The sequence below is a fragment of the Ptychodera flava genome, chromosome 13 (assembly GCF_041260155.1).
Source record: "Ptychodera flava strain L36383 chromosome 13, AS_Pfla_20210202, whole genome shotgun sequence".
NCBI classification, from domain to species: domain Eukaryota; kingdom Metazoa; phylum Hemichordata; class Enteropneusta; family Ptychoderidae; genus Ptychodera; species Ptychodera flava.
The window spans coordinates 42,083,158-42,110,921 of record NC_091940.1 but is presented as its reverse complement, the minus strand read 5'-3'; the positions used below and the strand labels follow the sequence as shown (position 1 = coordinate 42,110,921).

The following is a 27,764-nucleotide window of genomic DNA, read 5'->3' as shown; positions in this document are numbered from 1 at the left end:
GCTGCAGTTTGGCTTGGTTTTCAAAATGTCACAACATGCTTTTATCTTGTGCCGTATGACTGCATATGCGGCTATCACAGAGGGCAACAACATGTCCAGTGTACAAAAGCTGCTGTCATCGATATGGAGATTAGCCAATCACAAGTTTGGATTCACGCTGTGTTTTCATTCATGACAAAATGTCGCAATTAGTTTGGGGTTTTTTTGCTTATGAGTTTTTCCGCTGTCAGACAACGCGTGTTCCTTCAGACTAGTGTTCCTTCATTCAAGCTGTAGGATCGATGACATGATGACCCAAAATTTAGTGGCAGAAAAATACCACCAGAAAAAAAATTTGGTGGCAGATTGACAGTTTTTGGTGGCAAATGCCACCATTGCCACCGATTATTTCGATCACTGAATGGATAGTATTAATATTACCAAATTAGTTATAAATATGTTGACACTATTTATTGTAAGATTTGTACGGCAGGATTTGTAAATAAAATTTGTTTTTATGATTTTACATGGGTTTATATATCAAAAAATTATTAAAATTCTTTCAAATTTCAAAATGTGATTTTTCAAAAAGTACTTCAAATACAGGAAATTGTGCCGTACAAATCTTATCTGTAACCTTGTTAATAGGCTGTAAAAATTCCATGTCCATATCTCATTTCAAAGTTGGATTAAATTGGTATACAATTATGTAGGAAAACTGTTATTCTGTCAAAAATGTTGAAAACAAGCCATATTTGCAACCCTCTTTTGAAGTCATAGGGCAGTTTTTTTGGTTAATCTCACTTTTGACACCTCTTTGACACTCAAAGAATCTAAAATGCATTTACAATAGCAGTCACTCACTCTGAATGCCAGCACCGCCTTGTCAAACTTTCCTGAAAAACAGCAAATAATGACTTTCCCTTTTCAAACATTTTATTAAAAGCTAGGGGACCTCTACCATAGTTAATACACTAAGGACTCCCCAACTTCTTCTTATTTGGTCAGTTTTTCAGAAGTTTTAACAGGCTATAACTCTGCAATGCCTTTGTGCCCAAATGTCTAGTTTTTTTATTCCACAGAGAATGTTGACTACTTTTATATTTTAATAGTTTTGTTGAAATTTATAACTGACGCTCTAGCCTTTCCAACCACCATCAAATTTAACCTTTTATCTGCCAAGCTCATATTTCACCATGATTACAAGTTGCTTAAAACCAGTAAAGCAAAACATGTCCCATATGGTGCATTAAACAAAGATTTGAAGGTCCCTGTAGACTGAGATACTGTAAACATGATTTTTTACAGACTAAGCCAAGTGGGTGAAATACATATGGTTTTGGCTCAATACCACTTTTTGCTGACTTGGCAGATGGGGAAGTGATATTGTCTGGCAGATAGAGAGATACCAGTACACTTGATATTAGAAAGCACCTTTACCTCTATCAACATAAATATGCATAAAAGATGTGTACAGTACATTTTCATTACTACATGAATGCACTGAACATGACGTGATACGGGACTTGCTGAATATGTTTACATGTTTTTTGTGTGAAATTTATCAGACCATTCATTAATCATTATCTGACCTGAACGACTTTTTGTAACTGAGTTCACATAGAGATTTAAAATCTCTCTCACTTAAACACAGATGTAATGATTGCTGTAGGCTTAACTGTATTTGAAAAGCATATCAAGCAATCATGGCATGAATTTGAGAAGTGTACTGAACAATGAAAACAAGTGTCCTTTGTCCTTTTTTGTACCCAAGCATACTGTACATTGGCATGGCGATATGTTACCCAGCATACATTGGTATGGCGATATGTTGTACCCCAGTATACATTGACATAGTGATATGTTGTACCCCAGTATACATTGGCATAGTGATACATGTATGTTGTACCCCAGCATACATTGGCATAGTGATATGTTGTACCCCAGCATACATTGGCATAGTGATATGTACCCCAGTATACATTTGCATAGTGATATGTTGTACCCCAGCATACACTGGCATAGTGATATGTTGTACCCCAGTATACATTGGCATGGTAATATGTTGTACCCCAGTATACATTGGCATAGTGATATGTTGTATCCCAGCATACATTGGCATAGTGATATGTTGTACCCCAGCATACATTGGCATAGTGATATGTTGTACCCCAGCATACATTGGCATAGTGATATGTTGTACCCCAGTATACATTGGCATAGTGATATGTTGTACCCCAGCATACATTGGCATAGTGATATGTTGTACCCCAGCATACATTGGCATAGTGATATGTTTTATCCCAGCATACATTGGCATAGTGATATGTTTTATCCCAGCATACATTGGCATAGTGATATGTTTTATCCCATAAGCACTCATAATCAGCCCTAATGGCTGAGTATTAAACATGCTGTGTCTGAACAGCATAAAGGGTTGTTTCAATCATGAACGTAAAGAACTGAAAATTGGAAATTAACATAGTGTTTGGTACTTGAGTTCACATCTGCATGAAAACTGACAACTGGAGAGTTGAATTTCAAATGTCCTATCTGAAGCAGTTATCTACCTTTCCGTAAAATGACTGAACCGATGTTTAACATAGAAATTGTCACATCTAACATAGTAATTGTAAACAAACATGACAGTGAGATGCATGTATTGCATGTGTAAGTCAGATCTACACACTGCAAAAAGCATCACACAAAATGTCCTAGAAATCATTCTCAATAGCTTCATGGGCTTGACGGAAAATTCTTCAGTTCATAAAGCTGCATGTTCATCTATGCTTCATATAAGATATAGTAGCAGTATATGCAGTTCAGATATACCGGTAGTAGCGCAATATGCAGGTAAGGTATAGTACCAGTATATGCAGGCAAATATATTAGCAGTATATACAGGTAAGCTTTATACATGCCTAGATGTGAGTGCAAATCAGTGCATTAATTTGAATAGGAACATCCGGGATGTTAGCGGGCCGGTGAACGATGTACTGACCGGTTTCCATGGTTACCCGGTCCAGTGAAGCCTTTCGACATTTTCGACGTCAACATAGATGCTTAACGCTAGATGTAAAATATCCATGCGCGATCAGATATTTTGACTTTCGTTAAAATCTGTTTGATGCTGGTCGATAATGGTAAAATTGTTTGAAAATGCCCTGCATGTAACTAAATGTCATATAGCATTAACTGTGAAGAGGCATGTAATAAAAATATTATTGCCTGAATACATGGATTTATGTGCCCTTGCAGCAGGAGACAATATGCTCTCCTGGCGTCGGGCAAATTGTCACCTGCTCTCGGGCACATAAACCCATGTATTCAGGCAATAATATTATAGGGTTATTCACAAAATACGGCCCTGTATGGACGAGGGCTCAGTGAGTGACGTATTGTATGAGCCGAAGGTGAGTCCAATACATCACTCACTGAGCCCGAGTCCATACAGGGCCGTATTTTGTGTATAACCCTATTATTATACACCTCCCTCCATTAATCGTCCGTATAAACTAATTCTATGGTAAATTTTGAGGGATGCGGCACGCGCGATATGAGTGGAACGCGCGCGATTGTTGAAATAAAATTGCTACAAACCCTTGCATTGGCACGAAGCCAATTAATTTTCAGTGCAGTACAAGCAAGCTTCGCTGAATGTTTTCAATTTAATTAGTTTTTTTAAAATAAAAATCAATTGCATTTAGACTCAGTTTTGTGTTTAGCGTGTTTTAAACCTTATACTACGAATACATTTTGGTGGAAGTTGTTATTATGTCAATAACTCACCGTAAAATAGTTTGTTTACATCCGATAATCGCTAGCTAAAAAGGTCAAACTGGCGCATCGCGCGTCTCCCGTATTCGGGACTCCGTGTACTATACAAAATACGGAAAGTTATTGGACGGTCAAACTCCCATAGGTTACGGCAGTAGGTGTATAATAAATAATAGTACCAGTACATGCAGGTAAGATATATCAGCAGTATATGTAGAAAACATATAGTACTGTACCAGTACCGGTATACGCAGGTAAGATTACAGTACTAGTACATGTATATATGCAGGTAAGATTATAGTATTAGTATATGCACGTAAGATACAGCAGCAGTATATGCAGGTAAGATATAGTACCAGTATGTACGGGTAAGATATATTATCAATATATGCAGATAAGATATATTAAGAATATATACAGGTATTATAGTACCAGTATATACAAGTAAGATATGGTATCAGTATACACCAGTAAGATATATTAGCAGTAGATACAGGTGCGATATGGTATCAGTACATGTATATATGGGTAAGATATATTAGCAGTATATACAGGTAAGATATAGTATCAGAATATGAAGAAGCACATCACTGACTCAGCAGAAATAACCGCAAAATGTAAAGTGGGTTTGCAGTGTTTTCACATTTAGTGTTCAATATTAATCATATGTTTTCATGGCGGTGTGATCAGTGTTCCACAAAGTGATTGCACAAACCACTTCCTTGTTCAGATATATTTCACTGATATGTTTAGATATATTTCACTGATATGTTCAGATACATTTCACTCATAAAATAAAAATAAAATTGGAAGTGACGATCAAATTGCTAAAAAATAACACTGTCTCTACATCACATCATTGAAAAAAGTAAAGTATCTCTGTTAATAATTGACCGCTACTGAAAATACGACAACTATTCACTATGGCTTCATTATTAAATTGCAAAGGGCAATTACTATCTTGGTATGATTATTATATTGCCATATTCACAGTGTCATTATCTAGGGAATACATGTATATAAAAATAAACACTATACAAATGAGACATCATAACACAGTCCCTAGGCACAGTGTCCTGTTAGTCCTCCATGATTAATGTTTGAAAATTCATATCATCATCCCAATATGAATTCAACCAGGATATGTGATGATAGTGATAAGGACAATATGGCCATGGTTGCTTTGCTTATATTTAAACATTCACTATCACCAGTAAGCAGTGTTCTGCCGAGGCCGCGGCCTTGCGCCATTGCCGCAAAAATAAAATTGAAGACCCCAAAAAAATCAATCATCGGGTCCGCAAGGCGCAGCGCGCCATCAGTCCCACTAAACTTTCGGTAAAAAAAATACACTTATTTACGTGCTATACGCGAAAGGCCAAACGCGGAAGTAGACATTCCACGCTGCTCATGCGTGCATGCTGCTCGTGAGAACATGAGACGTGTTGCTTCCATAGCAACCTTCAGTGATTTTTTATTTGCATAATCGCGAACTAGGTTGGCTAGATTCAAGTCAGCCAGTCAGCGTCTCTGTTAAATTCAATGCCTCACAGTACTCTCTGGAAAGGAAAATTGCTTCCGTGAATAAATCAAAACACCGAGGCAGAACAATTCTTAGTTTCTTTGGACCAATTCCGCCCTAAAAAGGCAAATCCAACAACCGGACGAGTGAAGACAATACGATCGAACATGACATCGTGTCTCAGCTGTTTACATGATATACATCCTCGGAAACTGAAAACCAATGCACGCCGCTGCCATCCACATCGGAAACACGGAAACGCATCAGTCAGAAACAGAGCAGTCTCAAAACATTGAGCAGCCATGCATCGGAAACTCAGCCTTCATTGAGGCAGGCCAGTGTTTCCGTTAATGCAAAATCCTGCGCATTTTACGCAAAATTGTTCTGAAATACGCAAAAAAAAATCATGACTGTGTAAACTAATACGCATTGAGAAATGCCGCCCCATGACACGACGTACTTGCCGCACTGCATGTATTGCATTGTATTGCCTGAATGTGGTTCAATGCAGGACAAAATTAGAACATATGCACCTGCTTGCAAGTGACATTTATCATGATATTGCAACATTTTAGATTTTAGCAGACCGCAGCACTTTATGCAACATTGTATTTCATCATCACAAAACGTCACTTCAATCAGTTCTGTACAGACAATGGCACTACAGATGCAAAAAATTCGAGAATCGATCGAGTCTACGTTGAACTTGTTGGTAACACAATACAGTTGGTCATTACGTCGCATGTTATTTGGAAAGTGTTTACGGATGACCATTTAGAATCTGTCGGTTGCATTCTTGAGAGGTCCCGCTGGACTTTGAACAGTATCTGCTTTTGTTGGCCCTTTGAAAACACTAATTTCACAGTCAGAAGGTCTTTTCTTTGAACATGAACTCATTGGGCTGCTCAATGATCATATACGGGACTTGCATCACGGCATGGCAAGCGTTCAGCTACACCTTGAAGCTCCCCAGGTTGTTGTTTTTTATTAATAGAGCATGCGCATTACAGGAAACCCTCCAAGTTCTACAGAAAAGACTGCCCAACTCACTTCAGATACTGATTCCTTAGCCGTACGCATTTTGAATACATTTTACGCAAATAAAAACTCAGTTGCGTAAAATCATACGCAAGTTTTGAAATTGTCACACAGGCATGTTCGACGTCTTCATGAAAAATGGTTACGTGATTTCAGCTGGCTCCACAACGATGCCAAAAACAACCAAATGACTTGCAAAGTATGCATAAAGCATAATAATAAACGAAATACGATGACCTGAGACAACATGAATTTCCGAACGAGTACTCTTACTCGCCTTGTAGACTGTAGGTAGAACCATAAAATCGCAGCACTCATGGAATCTGCGAATTCGAACTTCGAAACAACAACACGGGTATGGCACGTAATAAAGTGTATAACTGTCTTGAGAATGACCCCCTTTTTTCAACAGCGACCCACTTTTTGAGCTTCCATGGGCCCTCAGACCCCACTGATGCAAAAGCTTGGCAGAACACTGAGTAAGTGATAATATCAACATCTTAGACATTATCTGTTACAAATATTACCAATCAACAGTTTAACCCTTTTCCTGCCAAGTCAGTGAAAATCCGCTTGAAATTCGGTGTAGCCAGAATCTAAGCACTGGTGACCGTTATTCTACCAACCCGGTGGAAATCGGGCCCTTTTTGGGTACCCCCTTTCCTGCCAAGTCGACGGCACTACGTTTTGCTATCCCCTGTGCGTTTAGGGGTCATCCGAGGAGAGGTTTTCTGACAAGGAACGCCTTTTCCCCTCGAAATGGGTTCGCAGGGAGTCGATAGACAGGGAAAGGTGCAGAAACCTGTCCGCCAGTCCCCCACCACCCGAGGGGGCTGGGTTTTTTTTACCGCTTTTTAGCGGACTTGGCAGGATAGCATGGTGACGTTTTCTGGCGGAGTTGGACGTACTTGGCTGCCTGGCACTATAGAGATTGCTGCCGAACTTGACCAACTCGGCAGTGCTAATCTAGAAGGCTACCTCTTGCAAACGACTTGGCAGATATGCCGATGGTGCAAGACGAAAGTCACTTATTCAGTTGTGCATGACTGAAAATGAGAACGTATTTTTGACGGGACGGCTCGACTTGTTCCTCCGATGGAACGGATATGAATGACTCAGAAATACCATTACAAACTGGTGTCCGACGTACTAAGCTGGGCTTCAGCTCTGCAAGTTCAAGCCAGGCAACGTCCTCCACCGCCTTGGCCGTGCCATTCAATGGACGTAGCTTTGGATTTTTTATTTATTCCATCGTCCGAAGTATTGGCTCTGGTTCGCAGGCAAACGTATCCTCTTGCCGACGCATTGGTAACTACGTACGCTGTTTGCGTACAGAGAATTCAAAAGGTGACATAAGGTCAATATGCTGTACGGGGATACCGCCTGCATTTAGCAGGGACTGCTTTTGTTATGCAAACCAGCTAGCAGTACAATATGGCTGCCAGGCATGTGGACACGTCGATGGCTAGAACAATGGAAGCATATTGCGTTGTACCCATGCATCGCAAAAGTGAGACTGACGACTTGGGTGCAGTGACTGGTTATCACTGGTTAGCTGCAGCCCAATCCATGTAGGTACAAACCCGTACCTGACTGAGGACCACTCGATTAAGTCGGTAATGAACGGTAACACTCGTAAGCCAACTCCCAAATGAGCTGGCTAAACTACGTGGAGCTGTGCTTCAATGGCTCAGCCATGTCGTTAATACAACGGCAAAAACGTAGTTTTTGTGCCACACTGCCAAGTTGTTTAAGGTACTATTCAATTGACCCTACCCTGGGGAAACAGGACAGGTTTGCCGGTGCTGCCGCACCCCTAGCACGACCCCCAGGGTCTCTGACTAACAGACGAGTGAGGTGATGTTTGTGCCTAGCGGACGTGCGCAATACTGAAGGAGTTTATTTCAGAAAAAATAAACATGAAACGGCAATAAAATGACGCACTCCCAGGGGCAAACAAAGCCGGTGACCTCAATTTTTTTCTGCAGTAACCCTTGAGCTCCTTCCCCTGTCTACGGGCATGTAGAAATTATCGAAGTCTAACACGTATAAGTACGGCTAAAACAACCCTGAAAATGGGCGATTTCTGCCAAAATGCCTGGCAGGATAACATGCACGAGAGCCAATCTTTTGCAGGCACATATTATGGGGCGGTGTTCTACTGACTTGGCAAAATAACGGACAAGGGCGCTCGGCAGGAAAAGGTTAATACTGGCAGTATTTACTACTGTGCATCATTCTACAAGAAGGATTAGATGAATCATTGCTCCAAAGACATTAATTTGTCAAATTAAGTTAGTGTTACTTTTAATCAATTGTTTTCTAATTTCATTCACTGAAGTTCAATGCCAAAGTGCACTTGTGCTGTTTTCAGTGTTGACTCCAATATGTTTACTGTATGAACCAGTTACCCAGTATGGCAGTAATACAGTCTTTACAGTACTGTACCTGTATGGTTGAATCTGATGAAAATGACAAATAAAGCGTTCCAGTCATTTAAACAGAATAATGATTCAGTTGTTGTACTGGATGGGGAACAGCAAACCTAGTCACTGAGAATCAATGTACAATGATTTGTGCAAGGACATTCCTTTCACTGCATTCCATCCAAGCTTACAGTTCATGACCTGATTTCTCAAAGAAGCACCACAATGGAATTATTGTGAACCTAAAGAGTCTGTATTTACCAATGTACTTATAGACAGTGTTAGCAAGTAAATATCTTGCCTTCTGACACACTAAGTAATTTTTCTCAAATTTAGTTTCTATGGACTGAACAAATGTAAAACTTATAAGTGATTTGAAGATCACGGCTGATACAGGAAAATAGCAGAGCTTAACCCTATTCCTGCCAAGTCGGTGAAAATCCGCTTGAAATTCGGTGTAGCCAGAATCTAAGCACTGGTGACCGTTATTCTACCAACCCGGTGGAAATCGGGCCATTTTTGGGTACCCCCTCCTTTCCTGCCAAGTCGACGGCACTACGTTTTGCTATACCCTGTGCGTTTAGGGGTCATCCGAGGAGAGGTTTTCTGACAAGGAACGCCTCTTCCCCTCGAAATGGGTTCACAGGGAGTCGATAGACAGGGGAAGGTGCAGAAACCTGTCCGCCAGTCCCCCACCACCCGAGGGGGGCTGGTTTTTTTTACCGCTTTTTAGCGGACTTGGCAGGATAGCATGGTGACGTTTTCTGGCGGAGTTGGATGTACTTGGCTGCCTGGCACTATAGAGATTGCTGCCGAACTTGACCAACTCGGCAATGCTAATCTAGAAGCTTCCTCTTGTAAACGACTTGGCAGATATGCCGATGGTGCGAGACGAAAGTCACTTATTCAGTTGTGCATGACTGAAAATGAGAACATATTTTTGACGGGACGGCTCGACTTGTTCCTCCGATGGAACGGATGTGAACGACACGGAAATACCATTACAAACTGGTGTCCGACGTACTAAGCTGGGCTTCAGCTCTGCAAGTTCAAGCCAGGCAACGTCCTTCACCGCCTTGGCCGTGCCATTCAATGGACGTAGCTTTGGATTTTTTATTTATTCCATCGTCCGAAGTATTGGCTTTGGTTTGCAGGCAAACGTATCCTCTTGCCGACGCATTGGTAACTACGTACGCTGTTTGCGTACAGAGAATTCAAAAGGGGACATAAGGTCAATGGTATGGGGATACCGCCTGCACTTAGCAGGGACTGCTTTTGTTATGCAAACCAGCTAGCAGTACAATATGGCTGCCAGGCATGTGGACACGTCGATGGCTAGAACAATGGAAGCATATTGCGTTGTACCCATGCATCGCAAAAGTGAGACTGACGACTTGGGTGTAGTGACTGGTTATCACTGGTTAGCTGTCAGTAATGAACGGTAACACTCGTAAGCCAACTCCAAAATGAGCTGGCTAAACTACGTGGAGCTGTGCTTCAATGGCTCAGCCTTGTCGTTAATACAACGGCAAAAACGTAGTTTTTGTGCTACACTGCCAAGTCGTTGAAGGTACGTATTCAATTGACCCTACCCTGGGGAAATAGGACAGGTTTGCCGGTGCTGCCGCACCCCTAGCACGACCCCCAGGGTCTCTGACTAACAGACGAGTGAGGTGATGTTTGTGCCTAGCGGACGTGCGCATTACTGAAGGAGTTTATTTCAGAAAAAATAAACATGAAACGGCAATAAAATGACGCACTCCCAGGGGCAAACAAAGCCGGTGACCTCAATTTTTTTCTGCAGTAACCCTTGAGCTCCTTCCCCTGTCAAAGGGCATGTAGAAATTATCGAAGTCTAACACGTATAACTATAAGTACGGCTAAAACTACCCTGAAAATGGGCGATTTCTGCCAAAATGACTGGCAGGATAACATGCAGGAGAGCCAATCTTTTGCAGGCACATATTATGGGGCGGTGTTCTACTGACTTGGCAGGATAACGGACAAGGGTACTTGGCAGGAAAAGGGTTAATGTAGTGTGATAGACTCATGGACAACATAAGCATTAAAAACTCCAAAATACTTAAAACTATTATAATTATATATTTAAAGCTTATAATTATCTGTTCCGGTTGTTTTTTACAAGACAGTATAACATTTCTGATGTGCATACTTGCCATCTGTTCCGTGTTTTAGCCTCTATTAATATATCGCACTGAAACACAGTGCTTATGTAATATACTGCCATGCTATTATCAAAGTAATAAAATAACCTGATTTTGTTGACAAAGCAGTCTACAGGATTGGAATCTTGCAAGTCAATATTTCTGTATATCAGGGCACGAGATTTAAAAAGTGCTGGTGAGCTGAAAATCACTCTCCTAAAATTATCTGCGGGAGTGTTACAAGAGTAATAAAACTACTCCCCTGAAATGCATAGGGAGAGTGAGGCAAATAAAAAGAATTATGAAATCGTTAATTGTGTCTTGTGCATTTGGTACTTGAGAATATCTATTTTTAGTTTTTTTTCTGATTTTTGTTTTTGTTATATTTGTTTGTTATAGGAATTTAAGGTAAGTATTATTATAGTAAGAACCAGTATCGGCAATACAGTCCTGATCACTGGACAAGTCACAAAATACAGACAACTTACTGTGCTATGATATAACACTATCGATGTAGCACTCTGTAATTAACCTCTGAGCTAATTACAATCTACGATGACAATTTTCTGTTGAAAAAATAATTTTTTTCTTTTTATCTCTTCAGAAGTTTTACATACTCAGTTTTACTTCACAATTTTCTCTTGTTGCACTCCTCTCAAGAACGTCTACTTTTGAAGTTCGATATCGCGATGCTCTTTTGTTTGCAAGGCTGGTTTTCGCCCGAGTGCTCATGGGTTGAATGAAAATAACAATGGCGGCGGATATACGAACGCTTCCCTCGCATAGAGAGAGAAAAGTAGGCTTTGCTTAAGTTTATAACCGCGGCTGAGCACATCGTGTACCTAGGCGAAGTGGGTGTGCTCGAAAACGAAGATTAGTGCAAGTTTTGGATTCAAAATCGGCTGTTTTCGGCGGAGAAATTGCACGCCGTATTTCTGAGGAGGTTTTCATAGTTCGCTTATGAGGGCGGCAATCGTGCATCAACGTCTTCAAATATTTCTCCAAACTGCATAGTCAATTCTTGTCGAAATCTCTGTGCTCTTAATTCATCGAGAACACGGTTCTTCCTAATTATGCAGTCAGCCAAACACTTTTCAAGAAAATGAGTACGAACAAATGAGGGAGGATCGCAAAATTCGTGTTGAATGAATTGCCTGTATGATCTATGGGAGCGCCCGCTCCGGACAGATGCCAGGCTTACGTTCAATATAGTCGTGGTTGCGTACTCTGTACAGACATCGCATATAAAGCAACACAATTTGATGAGTTTTACTAGCCACGGCCACGGCTAATCCCTTGTAGGGACTGTGTGTTTTCGGAACGCGAATGCATATACATGTATAGCAAAGCTTAGAAATAGAAGACGCGGTATTGGCACACGTGTATGCTTGGCCTTTGTTTCTCTTGTTCATATGTTTGCTAAAGTTTAACTAATTTTTACAAAAAGGAAGCTGAAGTCTGCAGGCTGTAGCCTGTCATTCCGATGATGAACACGTGCTCAGACGCCAGTTTTTTTGCAGTGCATTCATCCTGTGAACATGTCGGAGTCCTATCCAAGTTGTCACGCGAGCGGAAAATCGTTCGCGTGGATTTTGATTTGCGTGAGCGCTAGGCGAGCAGAGCGATCGATCGCTCGCCTCAAATCTCATGCCCTGGTATATCTGTTTAAAAATTTACTTTGCTAGTGTTGGGGGCTGTCTTGTTCAATTTAACATGAAATATGAACGGAATAATAATGTAATATCATCTGCTCCCTGGTCATTCTATATCAATACAACTTATCACATCACACCTTCATAATCATAGACAAACAAATCTCTGCAACATAACAAAATGTGAACCCAGCATTCGTTGCCTTCAAAATGTCTGAGTGATTTGTGTGGTGGACATATATACATTTGGATCAACTATTGCCCCACTTTTATATCAATAACAGCCCCAATCTTGGTTTTCTGCATCAGATGTGATTAACCAGAAGGTCAGCACCTACATTTCTAAATATGTCGTCCTACACTGCATGGTCAAATGGACCAAATGGCCAATGTGACAACATTTAATTAATGACCACATGGATCAAATGGCTAATTCGACAACATCTAGTTCATGACTATTCATCATCCGAGCATTGTCAAGATGAAAATGAAAGCTTCAACCTTTATGGCTGGATAGTTTAAATTTCACACTGGAAAACAGAAAGAATAATTCCAGATTTTGTGACAAAACCAAGATTTGATGATAAATCAGTAAGAGTCTTTTCCATGACTGACTAATAATATTCTGTGTTTATTGCACAAAAATACAGAACACAGTAACTTGCATCCAGGTATCTTTAACAGCTCCAGATTAACTGCACAGAACATTGTTTTCAAGGGTTACATTGAATTATTGCAGTGTTTTATCTGAGTAAAAAACTCAGTAAATCTCTTTCATTTTTGTCTTCACTTAGAATTTACATAATTATTTGGATATTTGCAGTAACAAAACATCAGAGGTAGTAGTACACTGTACAAAAACACACGCAAATAAAGACACAGGACAAAGAATCTATGGTTGCAAATTTGACTTGGAGATAAAACCACTTGAAATTTGTGAACAGGTACAATGTATGGTCAGAATATTAATATGAATTGACTCCTTTGTATTGTGTTGCAATTCAATGATTTGCTGGGGCACCACCACCTTTACGCATAAAGTGACATATGCTAATTAGATTTTCACCTATGCCTGAATACACAGTGCTACACAGGACAATACCAGCATTCTACTAAGCAACAGCCAATAGTTATGCAATCTGTCTACATGCAGGGACATGTTTTACCTGTGCTGAAATCATTATTTCACTTGTGTTTACCAAACAAAGCAATAACAACATCTTATGATTCTAATCTCTGGCTATGGTTCTTCCAAAAAATTTCCAATCATTAATAGATGTGTAACTTGCATCAGCATTTAACAATTTGTATCAAAACTGCCCAACTAAAAATGATCCTAGCAGTAACACAGCTCCTGACGTCAGATCTATGGTCAGTGATTACTTAGGGAAAACCCTTGCAATTGGTATTTAGTTATAATGTCAAAAAGTTTCAATGAAAACACCAGCAAGTTACTGCAATACAAAATTTGTTTTCTCAAATCAAAATGAAAAACTCTCCTCAAAGTATATTCTTAAAAAAATATGATCACCAATAGTTATAATCTGTCAACCAAATTCAAAACGACTGATCACCAATGGTATCTGTCAACCAAGCTTAAAAAAGCAATCACCCTAGCTCCAAACCAATTTGAATTTTGCCAAACAACCAACAAATCTCTCAAAATATAAATAATGCTCACAAGCAGTGTCCCCATTACAGCATTATGACACGAGTGTCTCAAGATACCTTGATCTAAAATGAAGAAACTAAGTAAGAGAAAACACCAAATTCATTTAAACATTGAAAATTGCTGTGCACAATCTACAAGTAGTAACATAAACATCTTATAAATATCTACAATTAACTCAACTCAATCAGCTACACACTATACAAAGCAAACTTAAACCAGTACTGGTCAATCCATGCTTCTGGTTTTTACCAATGTTCCCAATATTTAAGCTGCACTCATTTGCATATATTAGGACAGGATACACATTCATGCATGATGCACCTGTGCACAATACAAATGTGATATGAGCACTAGATTTGTAAAAATCCTTGCAGTGGATGAAAATACATACATATATGTGTACACATACACAATATAAACATACAGATGACAATGTCATCTGACCTCACAAGAACAAACTGCAATATACCAAATAGAAACTAAACATCACGAACAAAGCAACAATGCTCTCTGCTAACGCAACATTTAACAGAAATATTGCAGATGCCTTACCGGGTTTTCTTGGCTGTATTTTATTTCCTAGCAGCATGAGAAGATAGAAATATTGTTTGTGGTTAAGTATGTATTAAGTATCGATTAATTAGTCAATAGAAGACTGAAATATGACACCATGCCTTTTTCTATCTATAATTTATTTGTCAGCTGACATTATTTATAATTCATAATCTACACTTGTACTGTACCTGTCATTGCCAGGCACCACACACTCCAGGTACTTGAGGTGAGAGTCTGTCAACATAAATGACGCAATATCATAAACCCAATGTGCCTTGATATTCCATATTTTGTTTGATATTTTGTTTTATTGGCATACAAACCTCTGGTGACTGCACTTTTGGACTTGAACATGACATTGAATAATAAACTACTTCCTGTAATCACACTTTCAGTTTCAAGGGAGACTTAACTTTGAGCATTGCAGTGATTGAATGATCAACACTGCACATACTTCATCTCTAGCACCAAGATCTTTACTTAGCAGAATTAAAAGCTAGAAAAACTTAAAGACGAGCATTATGGGACTTCATATACGTTGTGTTTCTCGAACTTAGCTGGCTTTACAAATGTATTTTTGCCCACTGTACTTGCGGCATTCAACGCCGATTACATTTTCCGATCGAGGGACAACCTAAACATCGAAGCTTTAATATAGTCTCAGATGAAAGAACTGTACATCTGAGGTTCCGCTTGCTAAAATCCGTAGTAAATCTGGTGTGGCGTGATACGCGCCGGGGATACATGTACGCACGCGTTTTGGGTCATCCGTGTCAAGTAATCACCCGCAGCAAATCCAAGCTATGAAATGCTTGTTTTGATTTCGTCCGGTTTTGATTGTCATTACAGTAAAGCGCATATCTCTCGCACTGTCGTTAACACAGATTGCACAACCGTTGTTAGCGCATTTCTACAGAAAACCGAGATTTTATGCGGGTCAGAATTTACGCATCTACTGATTAGGGGTTTGGTAAGACTGACAGGTAGACTGTCGGCTGTCCTTTTGTGCCGGTAACAGACACTTCGTGTTCGTGTCGGCTACATGGACGATCTGCCCGTTTGTGCCATTGTGGCCTGTAGTTCGAAAGGTTTCGCTCGACACTCGCCCTTGAGCCTTCGCCCCTTGCCTGTGGGGACGACCATACTCCGTGGCACCTGCCACTTAGGCAAAGAAGACGAGAGGGATTGTCGTCTTATTTGACAGGAAGAGCATGACCCCAGTCATGTGGAGGAACTGTAAAGTGACTTTGTATCATATACATGGAGCATGGAGGTAGCTGCTCCATGGTTTGTATGAATGAAATCTGAACGTTCTCCGGTGCTGCCACTGAAATGTCACCGATTAGAGATCAGTTGCTAGCGCACTGCTGCGCACATATTCAGACGGTAGAGCAGTTTTCACATCTTCTAACTTCTAAATATAGAAAGCTTGGAACAACATTCACTAACGGGAAGTTAAACTGGATGAACTGTCAGCTAATGAGTAATACATACATACTGACATACCATATCTGAACGAGTCCCGTCCAAAATCTAGTATCTGTACGTCTTCAGGCGCGGCCCCGCCATCGGCATCACTCGTACTCGTCGCACGGGGTTCTTCGTCCGGTTTTGTGACAACAAATCGGACCGACATTGCTCCAGGTGTATGTCCAAATAAAGAAGAAAGCCGGTTTTATGGCCGTGTACACACTCGATTTCCACTCGAAGAAATGAATCACTGAAATATGGCGTCTGCCACAGCCTCGATCTCACTCTATGACCCACAATGCTCTACGACCAACAAACTTTTCGAAACTTTCCTTTTCTTCGAAAGAACGTTTGGGAAACCCATAGCAATTAGAGTTTTCAAAAATGAACCTTGTCGTGTTTCCTATGGCAATCGAGGCTCAAAAGATATAAACTTTTTTCATCTCACCTATAAAAGTGAAACGTGCTCCATGTTTATTTTATATGAATGTAATAGTAACAAAAGTCCACTGAAAGGAGCTGTGAGTTACTTTTTCAGTAATATTTATCGTGAATCATGTCGGGAAAGTACATGAAAAATTGGCATCTAGACTGCTGGTATTCTATTGGTAAATTACCAGAAAAAAAGGAACCACCAATAAAATTGTCTGGTCTTTTTTCATATTTCACTAGGGCACTGAGTAAAAGCATAGAAACATGCAATGTGAGGAGAAATTGTACTGCTGAGGGAAAGATCCTCAACAATTGAAGGAAGCTTGACGATGATTGGACAACTCAATGACGTCAGCAATAGTGGGAGCTGTGCATTTGCAATATTGCTTGCCTTCATTAATTTTTAATACACAGCAGTATTCCTAAAATTGCATATCGCATTTTTTTTCTAAATTGCAAAATTAATTCATGTCACTTTTTAGCGACCAGGTTTGGCCTAGACGATTCGTTTTTGTCGGCAGTAATTAAATCACATTAATATAATGTTTATTGAAGCTACAGATACAAAGGCGAACCATACAAAGGCGAAACATTTTGATTTCGTTTCTGTCCTATGTGTGTGAAAGCTGCGAGATAGGAAGGCAGCATACACACTTTCTAGTTATCGTACAGACAAGGAGAAAAAAATTCTCCTTGTCTGTGGTTATCATCGTTGATGTTCCTGTACGGGTGACAATGTTTTGGACTACGAAAAGTTGAAATTATTGGGCATCATTAGGCACGTTTTGCTACCCTGCAAAGACTACTGAAATACTAATAAACCAAAGAAAAAATGTGGGACGTTGAATAAATAGTGTGATACGGAGTCATGTGTTTCGAGTCCCTTGAAAAAAGAATAACTATGGGTGTCATATAGGCCTAAGGGAGCCGTCATTATTTACGGCCTGGGGGTCGGAGGAATTGCTTTCGAAACTCCAAAATTTCGAGTAGCCCCCCCCCCCTGCCAACCATGACGTGTTTGAGTAACCCCCCCTCTCTGCTACAGAAAATTTGAGTGACCCCCTCCCCCCCAAAAAAAATTGGGAAAGTTAAATATCTATACAGTAAAATGGATTGTTGCTGCGACAGGCCCTGTACAGACCCTGATTAAACCCTGTGGTATAGGTCTTTGTCGGAAGGAGGTTCCAATTGCTGTGGCAGGGGCTGATGTACAGGTCTGTATCCAGTGCTCTGGTGACATGCAGTTATTCTGGAGGATTTTTTTTTCAAGAGGGGAAGATGTGGTGCGAAAGCACCACAAGAGACCGCATAAGCGGTCGCGGGGGGGTCAGGAGGGGGGTGTCCCCCCCCCCTCCTGCCATTGGAGCTTTTGAAAAATAGAGATTAAAATGGTGTTATTTGGTGGCACTTGGGGAGTATTTTTTTCGTATAAAAAACTCAAAGGAAAATAAATCTGAGACAGTATTCCAAAACTTACATTTCAGTTCACTGATTTCAACTATATTTTTTGAAACCGAAAAAATAGCGACAGACATACATTTATTCACATTTATTATTTATTATTATTTTCCTGCAATAAAAGATGGGTTTGTTGTCAAGGCATTCAACTGGTTTTAAACTTCATAGCATCAGAATAAGCTTGCTTTACACATTTTCCCCTATCGGTAACCTATACAATGTAGAATATAGAAAGCAGACGTTTCTCATTAATGATCAGGAAAGCCGCAAGTATATCAATCTTTAATCAGGAAATACTGAAAAATGTACTCAGTACTAGCCTCTAACATACGGCTTGCCACGTCGAATAGCTGATCATTCTCGTCTGAAGATCACAATAACGTGAAACACATAGTGTAATGAGATTTTAGTTTATACTTGAAACCACCTGTATTATGATTTATATATATATATATATATATATATATATATATATATATATATTATGTGTGTGTGTGTTTGTGTGTGTACACAAATACCTGGTATGAATATACATATCTTTACTATATTGTTGTATTAATTCGTAACTCCACTAAATGCTTCAATACATGTCAACAAAATTGAGTAGCCCCCCCCCCTTCTTGTTCTCCACTTTTGAGCAACCCCCCTTGTAGCTTTCGATTTTTTGAGTGACCCCCCCTCAGATTCCTCCGACCCCCCAGGCCACAAATAATGACGGCTCCCTAATTACCAACGTCTGGTAGAGAATGTGTAGCGATAGAACACAGAGAGGTCTCATTGGCCATCCGTGATTGCACTTACATTCTAAGTCATGTATTGTACCATTAGAACCATAGTAAAACCAATAATTGGTTATTATGTTTAAATGTCACAAAGTTTCGTTATCAATTGAACAGGCTGGGAATAAACTGAAAGTACTACACTTTGACCGATAACGACCATTTCATAAACAACATAAAGACATTTATGGCACACCCGAAGAAACCTATTTGATATAGTAAAATGTAATCGACTCTTTTAATACTTTGAAAATAACCTCGTGTCTGAGGTAGGTTTAGCCAGGCAGATAATTTTACGACAAGATGGACGTTTGAAAAAAAAACACTGATTTGCGTTGCATTAACTTACTTTTAACTTGCAATTTTTTCAAGCTATGAAGTTTTAATTCGAACCAAAGTATACTGTAAGGGTTGAGGACCTAGCCAGAGCATATGTTGTGTAAACTGCAAGTGGGATTAACAGGGAACTCATTTGCGATGTTTCAGAACGGAAACCATCAGGCAGATGTTGTTCCCAGACAGACAGATTACACGTAGTCGAAGATTATCTTAGTTGTGTGTACAAGGTGCAATGTCAAGTTACTGCATTTGTTTCGGGGTTGATGCGTTCGAACAGTTTTGTGTTAATCTTTCATACTACATGTAGACCTTTCAGAGTAAATGTGGACACGGTGGAGTAGAAAAACCATTGCCTTCTAGGCAAATATCTCTCTCTCTCTCTCTCTCTCTCTCTCTCTCTCTCTCTCTCTCTCTCTCTCTCTCTCTCTCTCTCAATTCTTGATAACTTTCAATCGTTTCCAAGAAGTATGCTATACTGCAAGAAAACCATAGACAGATTTCAGGACATGTCTGTAAACCTTTCAGGTATTGATTAAAACCTGTAACCCGGGAAATAACCTCTGGTACAGGGCTTGAAATCATGGACAGCTTTCAGAGTTCTATGAACAGATCTGATTCAGGCCCGATATATACCCAGTGAAGTGAAATCGTGACAGAAACAGGGGTGTGTGTTACAGACCCGTGGAAAGCATATAATCTACAGAGCCTATTGTAGCATAGACTACTCTATGAGAGTCTGAAAAATTGTCAAATGCAGAGCCTTATGCAATGGCCGGAGTCAGGTCAAACAGTTTCAGGTACAGCTCTGTACCAAGTCTTATAGATGCTACAGCCAGAAATTTCAGACCCTGTCACATCACTGTGATTACAGCACTTTATGCAGTCGTGTATACGCAGTGCTGGTTGACAGGTCTGTGTATCAGTCCATGCTACAGCCACAGTGTCTTGTTGACACCGAACTGTAGCAAAGGGTTGTGTCAGTGCCTGTAAAAGAACACGTCGGAGCGGAATGTTTGATATGTATGGTACAATTTTTATCTTGCTGGAAGCTTTGATATGGGAACTTTAATAATTCGAATCTTACAAGAACAGGTCAAAAGAAGTCTACGGTAAGGATAATAAAATGTTCCCCTCGGTGTTACAGAAGATGACTCACTTTCATATTTTTACTGCAAGTTTGTTTTAATTATTTGTGTTTGAATTAATTCAATTCATTACAACAATACAAAAACATTCATTTATTCTCCAAGTATTTTACTTAAAACTCTCTACTCCAGCCTATGACGGTCTAACCGGTAGTATTTATTGGGTCGGGCTTAGGCGGTTGAGATATCGAAAACAACGTAACCATTGTAATGCTTATATCTGCAACGAAGAAATATAAATTTAACTGATTATTGTTGTTATTATTATTATTATTATTATTATTATTATTATTATTATTATAAAAAGAATCATAACTGCCATGAAAATGATTTCACAATCGTCATTAAAGTCACCTGCACAGTTTTGTCATAGGGATAATTTGCATTTTATATTGTCTTTTTGTTTAGTCTATTAAATTGTTTGTATTTCAGAAATTGTATGATTCATTTCAAAATGTCCACCATGGCAGATATACAATATTACCATCTGTACAACAAAGCTATGGATTAATGTCCATAAAAGTGACGTCATTTCACTGTATTCAGAAGGGCGCCGCTTGGAATATTTCGAAGTGCACCGAATAGCATTGAATGGTGATAAACGATTTTTCAAAGCTACATGTAAAAACAATCCCAATAAAAACGTTTCATGCTAGATTTATATTTGACTAACATCAATTATTTTGCCATACTGTGCAAATTACTGGAAATGTTGTGGCATACCTTCCTTAGGTGATCATGATAGACTTTCTACAAGAATTACACAATAATTCATATTTTACCTGAAAGGTAATGTTAATTCTGGGGATAGAAACAGCCGAGGTCGTTGCCAGGTAACTGGACACAGGTTCGACCAGTCTGGGTACACAAATCACATATTTGATCGTCTGTCTGCGAAAGTCCGAGGACAACTGCTAAATTGTCACATCAAAAGAAGAAAAAAGTTAATATAAAAAACTAACTGATAGGCCTGTTGGGTCAGCGACCATTGCATCATCCCTTTCAATTTATTTCACGCACGCATATCTTTAATAGAGGACAGTGTAAGATTAAATGTGTTTCGTTCTCTTTGTTTATGATATCTTTGTAACAGTCAACGAGTGCCGATCTGATACAAAGTGCAATATTCACATTTCAACAAATATAAAATTTTAAACTTAAGATAAAATAGACCAGGGTAAAAAGTTGTTTACTTACATGATGGTCCTCTTACACACTGGAATCCACGGTTGTGGGGTCGATCACCTGTCTCAAAACAAATTTCACCTGCTTGGCATGCATCTCCGCCACAAGGATCTGGAAAAGGACATGAATAGGTCAATTCTGCCCGGTGGTTTTCTGACCGTTTCTCAGCGAACATTGTAACGTTAGGCCTATTGGTTGAGTCTTCGAGTAGGTCTTGAGGAGTACAGGAAGAATGGTTGCGACGTTCATAGGACGTTATTTCAGTAAAAGTCACCTTTATTGGTGTAAATTGTCCATTATTAGTCCACGTCGATGGATCAAATTTGATCGAGACTACGTTTATATAGTGTGAAACACATTCAAATTAGAAACCATGTACATAGTTGGATGTTTTTAGAAAGAATAAATTCTTCAGCTGAAATGTTAGTCTAATGCAAGATGACTAGTCATCATCTAGAGGTGAACGTTTGTACGAAGAGGCTATAAATTTGCAGGATTGACTCGAGAAACATCGCTACACTTGAACTTGTTTGACGATTGAAATGGACCATATGAAATCTTACCGTCTGTAGGGGAACACGTAGTGACCGTAACGCCATCGGAGTTCACACCGGTGAAACACCAGGGGATGTGGCTTTCACACTTATTTTCATATCCAAGGTGGTTTGAACACCAAGCTCTTTCTAAAAAATAAAACCATTACATTTCACCTGTTTTTGTAATTAAAACTGCGATATAGAAACATATGTTTCCTACCTAGTGAATTTCACCAGAACGTATGCCTTTTACTCGCAATTTCAGTTTAACGTCGTGTAGATTTCTGGATAACAAAGCAACATTTCTGAAGTTTATTTCAGTAGGATTTCAACAGTCGCGTTTTGCTCCTAAGTTAATAAATAAAGTAAATCCAGAAATCATATGGAAAAATCAAGCTTTGGAGATTGGTTCCGAGTCCAAGGTAACAAGCACGGTTTTGATTTAGTCATACGCAGAAGGGTGGATAATGGTTCCCGATCGATAAGAGTCTTGGCAATCACATCCAGTGATTTCCACAAGTATAGACGATGGCTGCCGTTATTTTCAGAATTAAACAAACCGAAATTCGAAAAGCGAGAATTTGACAGAAATACACTGTACGCTTTCATTAGGATATGCACATTTTCTAACCGAAATCAATGACTACTAATCAACTTTAATGACTTGTAGACGGATATTTTTCAATCAAGGGAAAGTGCAGTTCCAATGTAAGTATCGAGTCACTCACTTTGTAGGTCGTTCTCTTCCGCTAGATGATGTGTTCTCTTCAGCAATGCCATCATTCTGTCTAGCTTGACATCATTTTGGTAAGTTGGTGATGAGATTACAACGCCGATAAGAAGGCACAGGAAGTATATGCTGAACATTGCTGTGCAACTGCGCAAGCAATAGTTGAAAGTAAAGACAAAAAATATCAATCATTGATTGGAATCAATCGACCGTATCACTTAGGATGACTGAAAGTTACAGAGAAGCAGTAATTACAGGCATACGAAATAAATCATTTTAGGAAGAATGTGTCCCGACAAACTACTTGATGGATGAATGAATGAATGAATGAATGAATGAATGAATGAATAAACGAATGAATGAATGAATGAATGAATGAATGAATGAATGAATGAATGAATGAATGAATGAATGAATGAATTTTGAGTGAGATGGTTGATAGGTATGCACCTGAAGCAAATTTCATACAATAAAATCTACCTATCTGACGATCGCGTGTATGCGTGAAACTCGAGTAATAGGTACCAAACATACTTGATGTGTTCTCATATTTATTGTATATATATATATATATATATATATATATATATATATATATATATATATATATATATATATATATATATATATATATATATATATATATATATACCGTATATTGCTCTGCATCCCTGCATCGAGCACTTTATCTCTCTGAGAAGATGCAAACAAGTTTTGGTATATATATATATATATATATATATATATATATATATATATATATATATATATATATATATATATATATATATATATATATTATCACATACATAGACCGAGTTATCCCTAAGTATGATGTCACACTGTAGGTATACGGTTTACAGTATTTCCGTATACCCCTACATCTTACATCAGAAGTAGGGGTATACGGTCGGCACTCTCGTGCAGATGAAAATTGATTTGGTATTGAGACGTTTACTGAAAAATGAGGTAAAAAAAAACTGTAATGTATAGAGAAAACGTCAAAGATATTGATAGCGATGATAGTGACAGTTTGTCTGAGTTTTTTCAACTGGGAAAACGAGAGCGTTCACTGTCGTCTGCTCCCAACGTTTGCTACTACCACTTTGCTAGCTCGTCACGAGCCATAAACAGCCGAGTCATTAGTCAAAATTGACGAATTTATCACCGAATAAGAAGAATCCAATATATATATATTAAGAAAATAATGTATCAAAATCAACAATTCATCCTGTCAGGCGACTGGTCAAATTCTTAGCATCAGCAAAATGGTGTAATGCTGTTGAACTTCTGCAGTAGGAGCTAACGGGTAAACGCGGTTTTCAGTAGCTTGTGCCACTTCGTCGATAGCTCGATTAGAGTTGCGGACACAATGAAGTGTTTTTATATGACACAAGTAAAAGCCAGATCGAATGAACGTCAAATGGCAAATATTAAAGTGATTTTAGTTTCATTCATATTTACGACGAATGGTGATACACTTTTCCTTTCCGATTTCAAACACCCACTTCGGCGGAGTCGTTATGAAACATGTAAAATGTAAGAAAAGAGATCTAAAATACCTAAGGTGTGATCCAAATAACTGCTTGCCATGCATGCATTTTATCTCGTCAAAATCCAAGTATTTACTAGGATAAACAGAAGGCCTACTTGAAGCACTATGCGGAACAATGAAGCCAAATAGTTTATGGCGAACTGGTCAAGCCATTAAATTTCAGTGGCCAGAATGATTGTTGATTTTTAGCTCAGTAACAGGACGGGTGTGTGTATCTCAGGAAAATTCAAAACAGTTTTTGTGGGTTGAATCGAAACTGGTTGGTTGCATTGTTGTTTCACGTAACGAATATTCTATTTCTGCAAATCGCCCAGCGGTTTCTCTTCTCACAATATGAACGTCATCATATGGAAACGTGGATACAGTGAAGGGTTCGGCAGAATAGATGGGCATGGAAAAGCCTATCAAGCTTGGCTCATGTTACAGTCTGTGAAAAAGTTTGGTGTGAGACAGATTAGGCCTATAAACTCTTTGAACAGCCGGCTGTGGTTTCTCAGATACGAGAAAGTTAGGCAAGAGTCATCGCAAGATTTTGGATCAAATATTGGTCCTGTACTGATGCATATACCAGCAATACATCAGTGGAGGAAAAAGGTACTTTATTACTAGATTAGTTTTTCAACTGGTTTTAACCGGTTATATAGAAAGAGAACTTTATGGAAAAGGTTTTTTGAGCTTGTGACGGGTACTTACAAGACTATAGAGAAAGGGTCCTTTCTGGGATAGTTTTTTCCAGCGAGAACACGGTAATTTGTTGAGCTACCAATTTCCTGCTATTACCTAGACACTAGCACAGACACAGTCGCTTGTGTTGGTTTTAATACAACTTTAAATTAAAACTTTGAAATTGCTATCTTACAGCTGACATGTCAACAATTTCACAAAAACACAAAATAACTGAATATTTTGAAAGAGCTGTCAAAATATAAAAAGGAAGGTCGTGGGGAACGTCTTTGCAGATCTCTTGGTCGTCGGCGAATCTTACTCGCTTGGCCTAGCTACGAGGTACACGGGAACTTGAGCTGGGAAATACTGGGGAAACTTATATACTCACACGGAGACGAAGATATACGGTGGTTGGCAATTTTACTGCTAACGGAGAGACACCAGGATGCCCCTAACTAAACTAAACAATAAACTAAGTCAAAGACTAAGACTACTCTAACTACGGGGTCATACCCAGATCTACACGCCAGCGTAGTGCCTCCCGGAATTTTTTTCCAGTCTTTCTTTCACTCTTTTTAAACACTTTTTTGAATAATTTAGCTGATTGTTGAGAAATGTCTTGAATTCCGATCATAGGCTACTGGGTGTGTGAACGTGTAATACCCGGCTATCAAATCTTCATACTGGTATCTTTGTGCCGCATATGTGTCGACAGGTCTTTTGTTCTATTATTTTGGAGGTAAAGGAGGGGAATGTGAGGAATTTTTCTCACATTCAAGGTTGCGGGCATTGGAAATGAGGGAAACATGAGAATGGCTTCATACCAGCATTAGGAAATGATAGAGATATGACAGAGCTGTGAATGTATTTCACACTTTCTATGCATAAGCAGATGTCCAGAACTGTTGGATATGGACGTCAATCACTAATATCAAAGAGAGGACAACAGTAAATCAAAATCTTTTGTTGGTAATTAGACTGTTGCCAGCCAGCTAACTACATCTCCTGAGAATCCACATATAGAGAGCTGTTTTTTAGAATAATTAGCTAAAGTTGATTTGCACAGTGTCTGAGAGGACCCTATCTGTTAACGTTGAAACCATAATAGCACAGCTAATAATGACAAAAACTGCCTTTGTTAACTATTATTTTACTCGTGCAAAACCAACTTTTAATTGAAAACCTGTGACATGAAGGATGATAGTTGCATCAATGAGAACGAAAAATATATTGTCATTTTTCTCTTTCTAAAATTTATCACTGTGTCAAATGTATTGTGAAATAGTGCATGTTACATCCTTATACTGAATTATAATATTCGTAGAGAAAACAGAAAAGGGTCAGAAAATTGTTATGCTTTTCATATGAACTGCAGATTTCATAATGTTTAGTACACTTTGCAAAACAATCATTCAATTTTCAAACATCCAGATATCTCTGATATATATCTCTGATACAGTAAAGTTATACACCCAAATGGCGAAGTCGAACAGTGTAAGTTAATGATACAATTTATGGCTGGTATGATGTTTTACAAAACAACCTTCCAATATGCAAACATTCAGATATGTGTTATATATTAAAGTTATATATATATATATATATATATATATATATATATATATATATATATATATATATATATATATATATATATATATATATATATATATATATATATATATATATATATACTCTTGGAAAGTCTGAACACAATCAATGGATACCGAAGCAAAATATTTGAAACCGACTGACAGATTTGTTCAACTGACTGTGCACCTCTTTTGCTCTGCATTTATCCAACTTGATTCAAATAGTGATCTATGCAACAGAGATCCCTTGAAGTCAAACAGTAGCTGGATACCAACGCGACATGGAAAGTACGCATGTGTCAAATGGCACGGCATGAAGAAGAATACGACAACGACACGCAGAGACTTCTGTCTCTAACTTGAACATTCAAAGTTAGTTGAACAGAGAATGAATCAATGGAATTCCTGACCATGTATTTGAAGCCGTAGTAAATGAGTTCGAACTTGAACAGCTTTAAAAGCGAGAAAACAATGGGATTGGACGCACCAATTCAAAATGAAATGAGATTCGTCCACAAAGTGAGATTTCAATATATACGTAGACGAAACTATGAATAAGTCACAAGCTAAACTTGTCTATGGGCCATCACAAGATCGTCAGTTTATGATATTCAGTAAATATTTGCGAAAAGTTTGCTGTGCGACGATTTTGTACCTACAAGCGCTTGTATGCTTTTTTAGTTAATGAGGAAGAATTTTCGACATCTCCAGTGGTCTGCAGGACATATAGGTTCACGGAAAATTGCCATCTTATGAATTCGGGTAATCGTTTTGTGAGTCAACGTCACGAATGGGTCATGAACTTGAACGATGAGGATGAGAATCATATCATGAGGAATTCTGCCACTCACCTTTATTGTCTTGAAACCGTTCAGGTGACTACACCGACAGAAGAACGCTGTCTCTTCGACTGACTAAACTTGTCTTCGCTTGAGACAAAATATGACGCACTTTTAAGGGTTGGCTCTGTGATCCGTGATCCTGTGATATTAATTGTCGTATATAAAAGTCAGGTCAGCCTATCGTATCTTTATAGTCTTTATGGCGAGGAAAACACCCATTTCGATGAAGTCATGAAGAAACACGTAAAA

At 38.9% G+C, this 27,764-nt stretch overlaps 2 protein-coding genes across 7 annotated transcripts in view; both read right to left on the bottom strand.

The window, feature by feature from the left end:
- Nucleotides 1–16,524, bottom strand: part of LOC139148498 (solute carrier family 12 member 4-like) — a 114,046-nt gene extending 97,522 nt beyond the window's left edge. Inside the window, exons 1-2 of one of the 4 annotated variants that reach the window (XM_070719976.1) lie at nucleotides 16,293–16,524; nucleotides 14,784–14,810 (exon numbers count right to left, since the gene is read on the bottom strand). In XM_070719976.1, coding sequence (XP_070576077.1) covers nucleotides 14,784–14,810; nucleotides 16,293–16,422 — 157 coding nt within the window. In that variant the 5' untranslated portion in view covers nucleotides 16,423–16,524. Of the gene's footprint in view, nucleotides 1–14,783; nucleotides 14,811–14,974; nucleotides 15,016–16,292 lie in introns of those variants that run through there. The other 3 variants (XM_070719979.1, XM_070719977.1, XM_070719978.1) reach the window with 3 other exon arrangements.
- Nucleotides 16,525–20,426: 3,902 nt separating this feature from the next.
- On the bottom strand, nucleotides 20,427–27,666 carry LOC139148793 (uncharacterized). Of its 3 annotated transcripts, none has more exons than XM_070720235.1 (6): nucleotides 27,525–27,666; nucleotides 22,859–23,007; nucleotides 22,158–22,277; nucleotides 21,607–21,705; nucleotides 21,192–21,320; nucleotides 20,427–20,629 (listed from the first exon to the last, which is right to left on the bottom strand). In XM_070720235.1, the coding sequence occupies exons 2-5, from the start codon at nucleotides 22,995–22,997 to the stop codon at nucleotides 21,205–21,207; spliced, it is 474 nt and encodes a 157-aa protein (XP_070576336.1). In that variant the 5' UTR covers nucleotides 22,998–23,007; nucleotides 27,525–27,666; the 3' UTR covers nucleotides 20,427–20,629; nucleotides 21,192–21,204. The 3 variants fall into 3 exon arrangements, with proteins under 3 accessions (XP_070576336.1, XP_070576334.1, XP_070576335.1); XM_070720233.1 differs by having other exon boundaries at nucleotides 21,192–21,323; nucleotides 27,525–27,664; XM_070720234.1 differs by lacking the exon at nucleotides 27,525–27,666 and adding an exon at nucleotides 25,470–25,889 and having other exon boundaries at nucleotides 21,192–21,323.
- Between the last annotated feature and the right edge of the window lie 98 nt (nucleotides 27,667–27,764).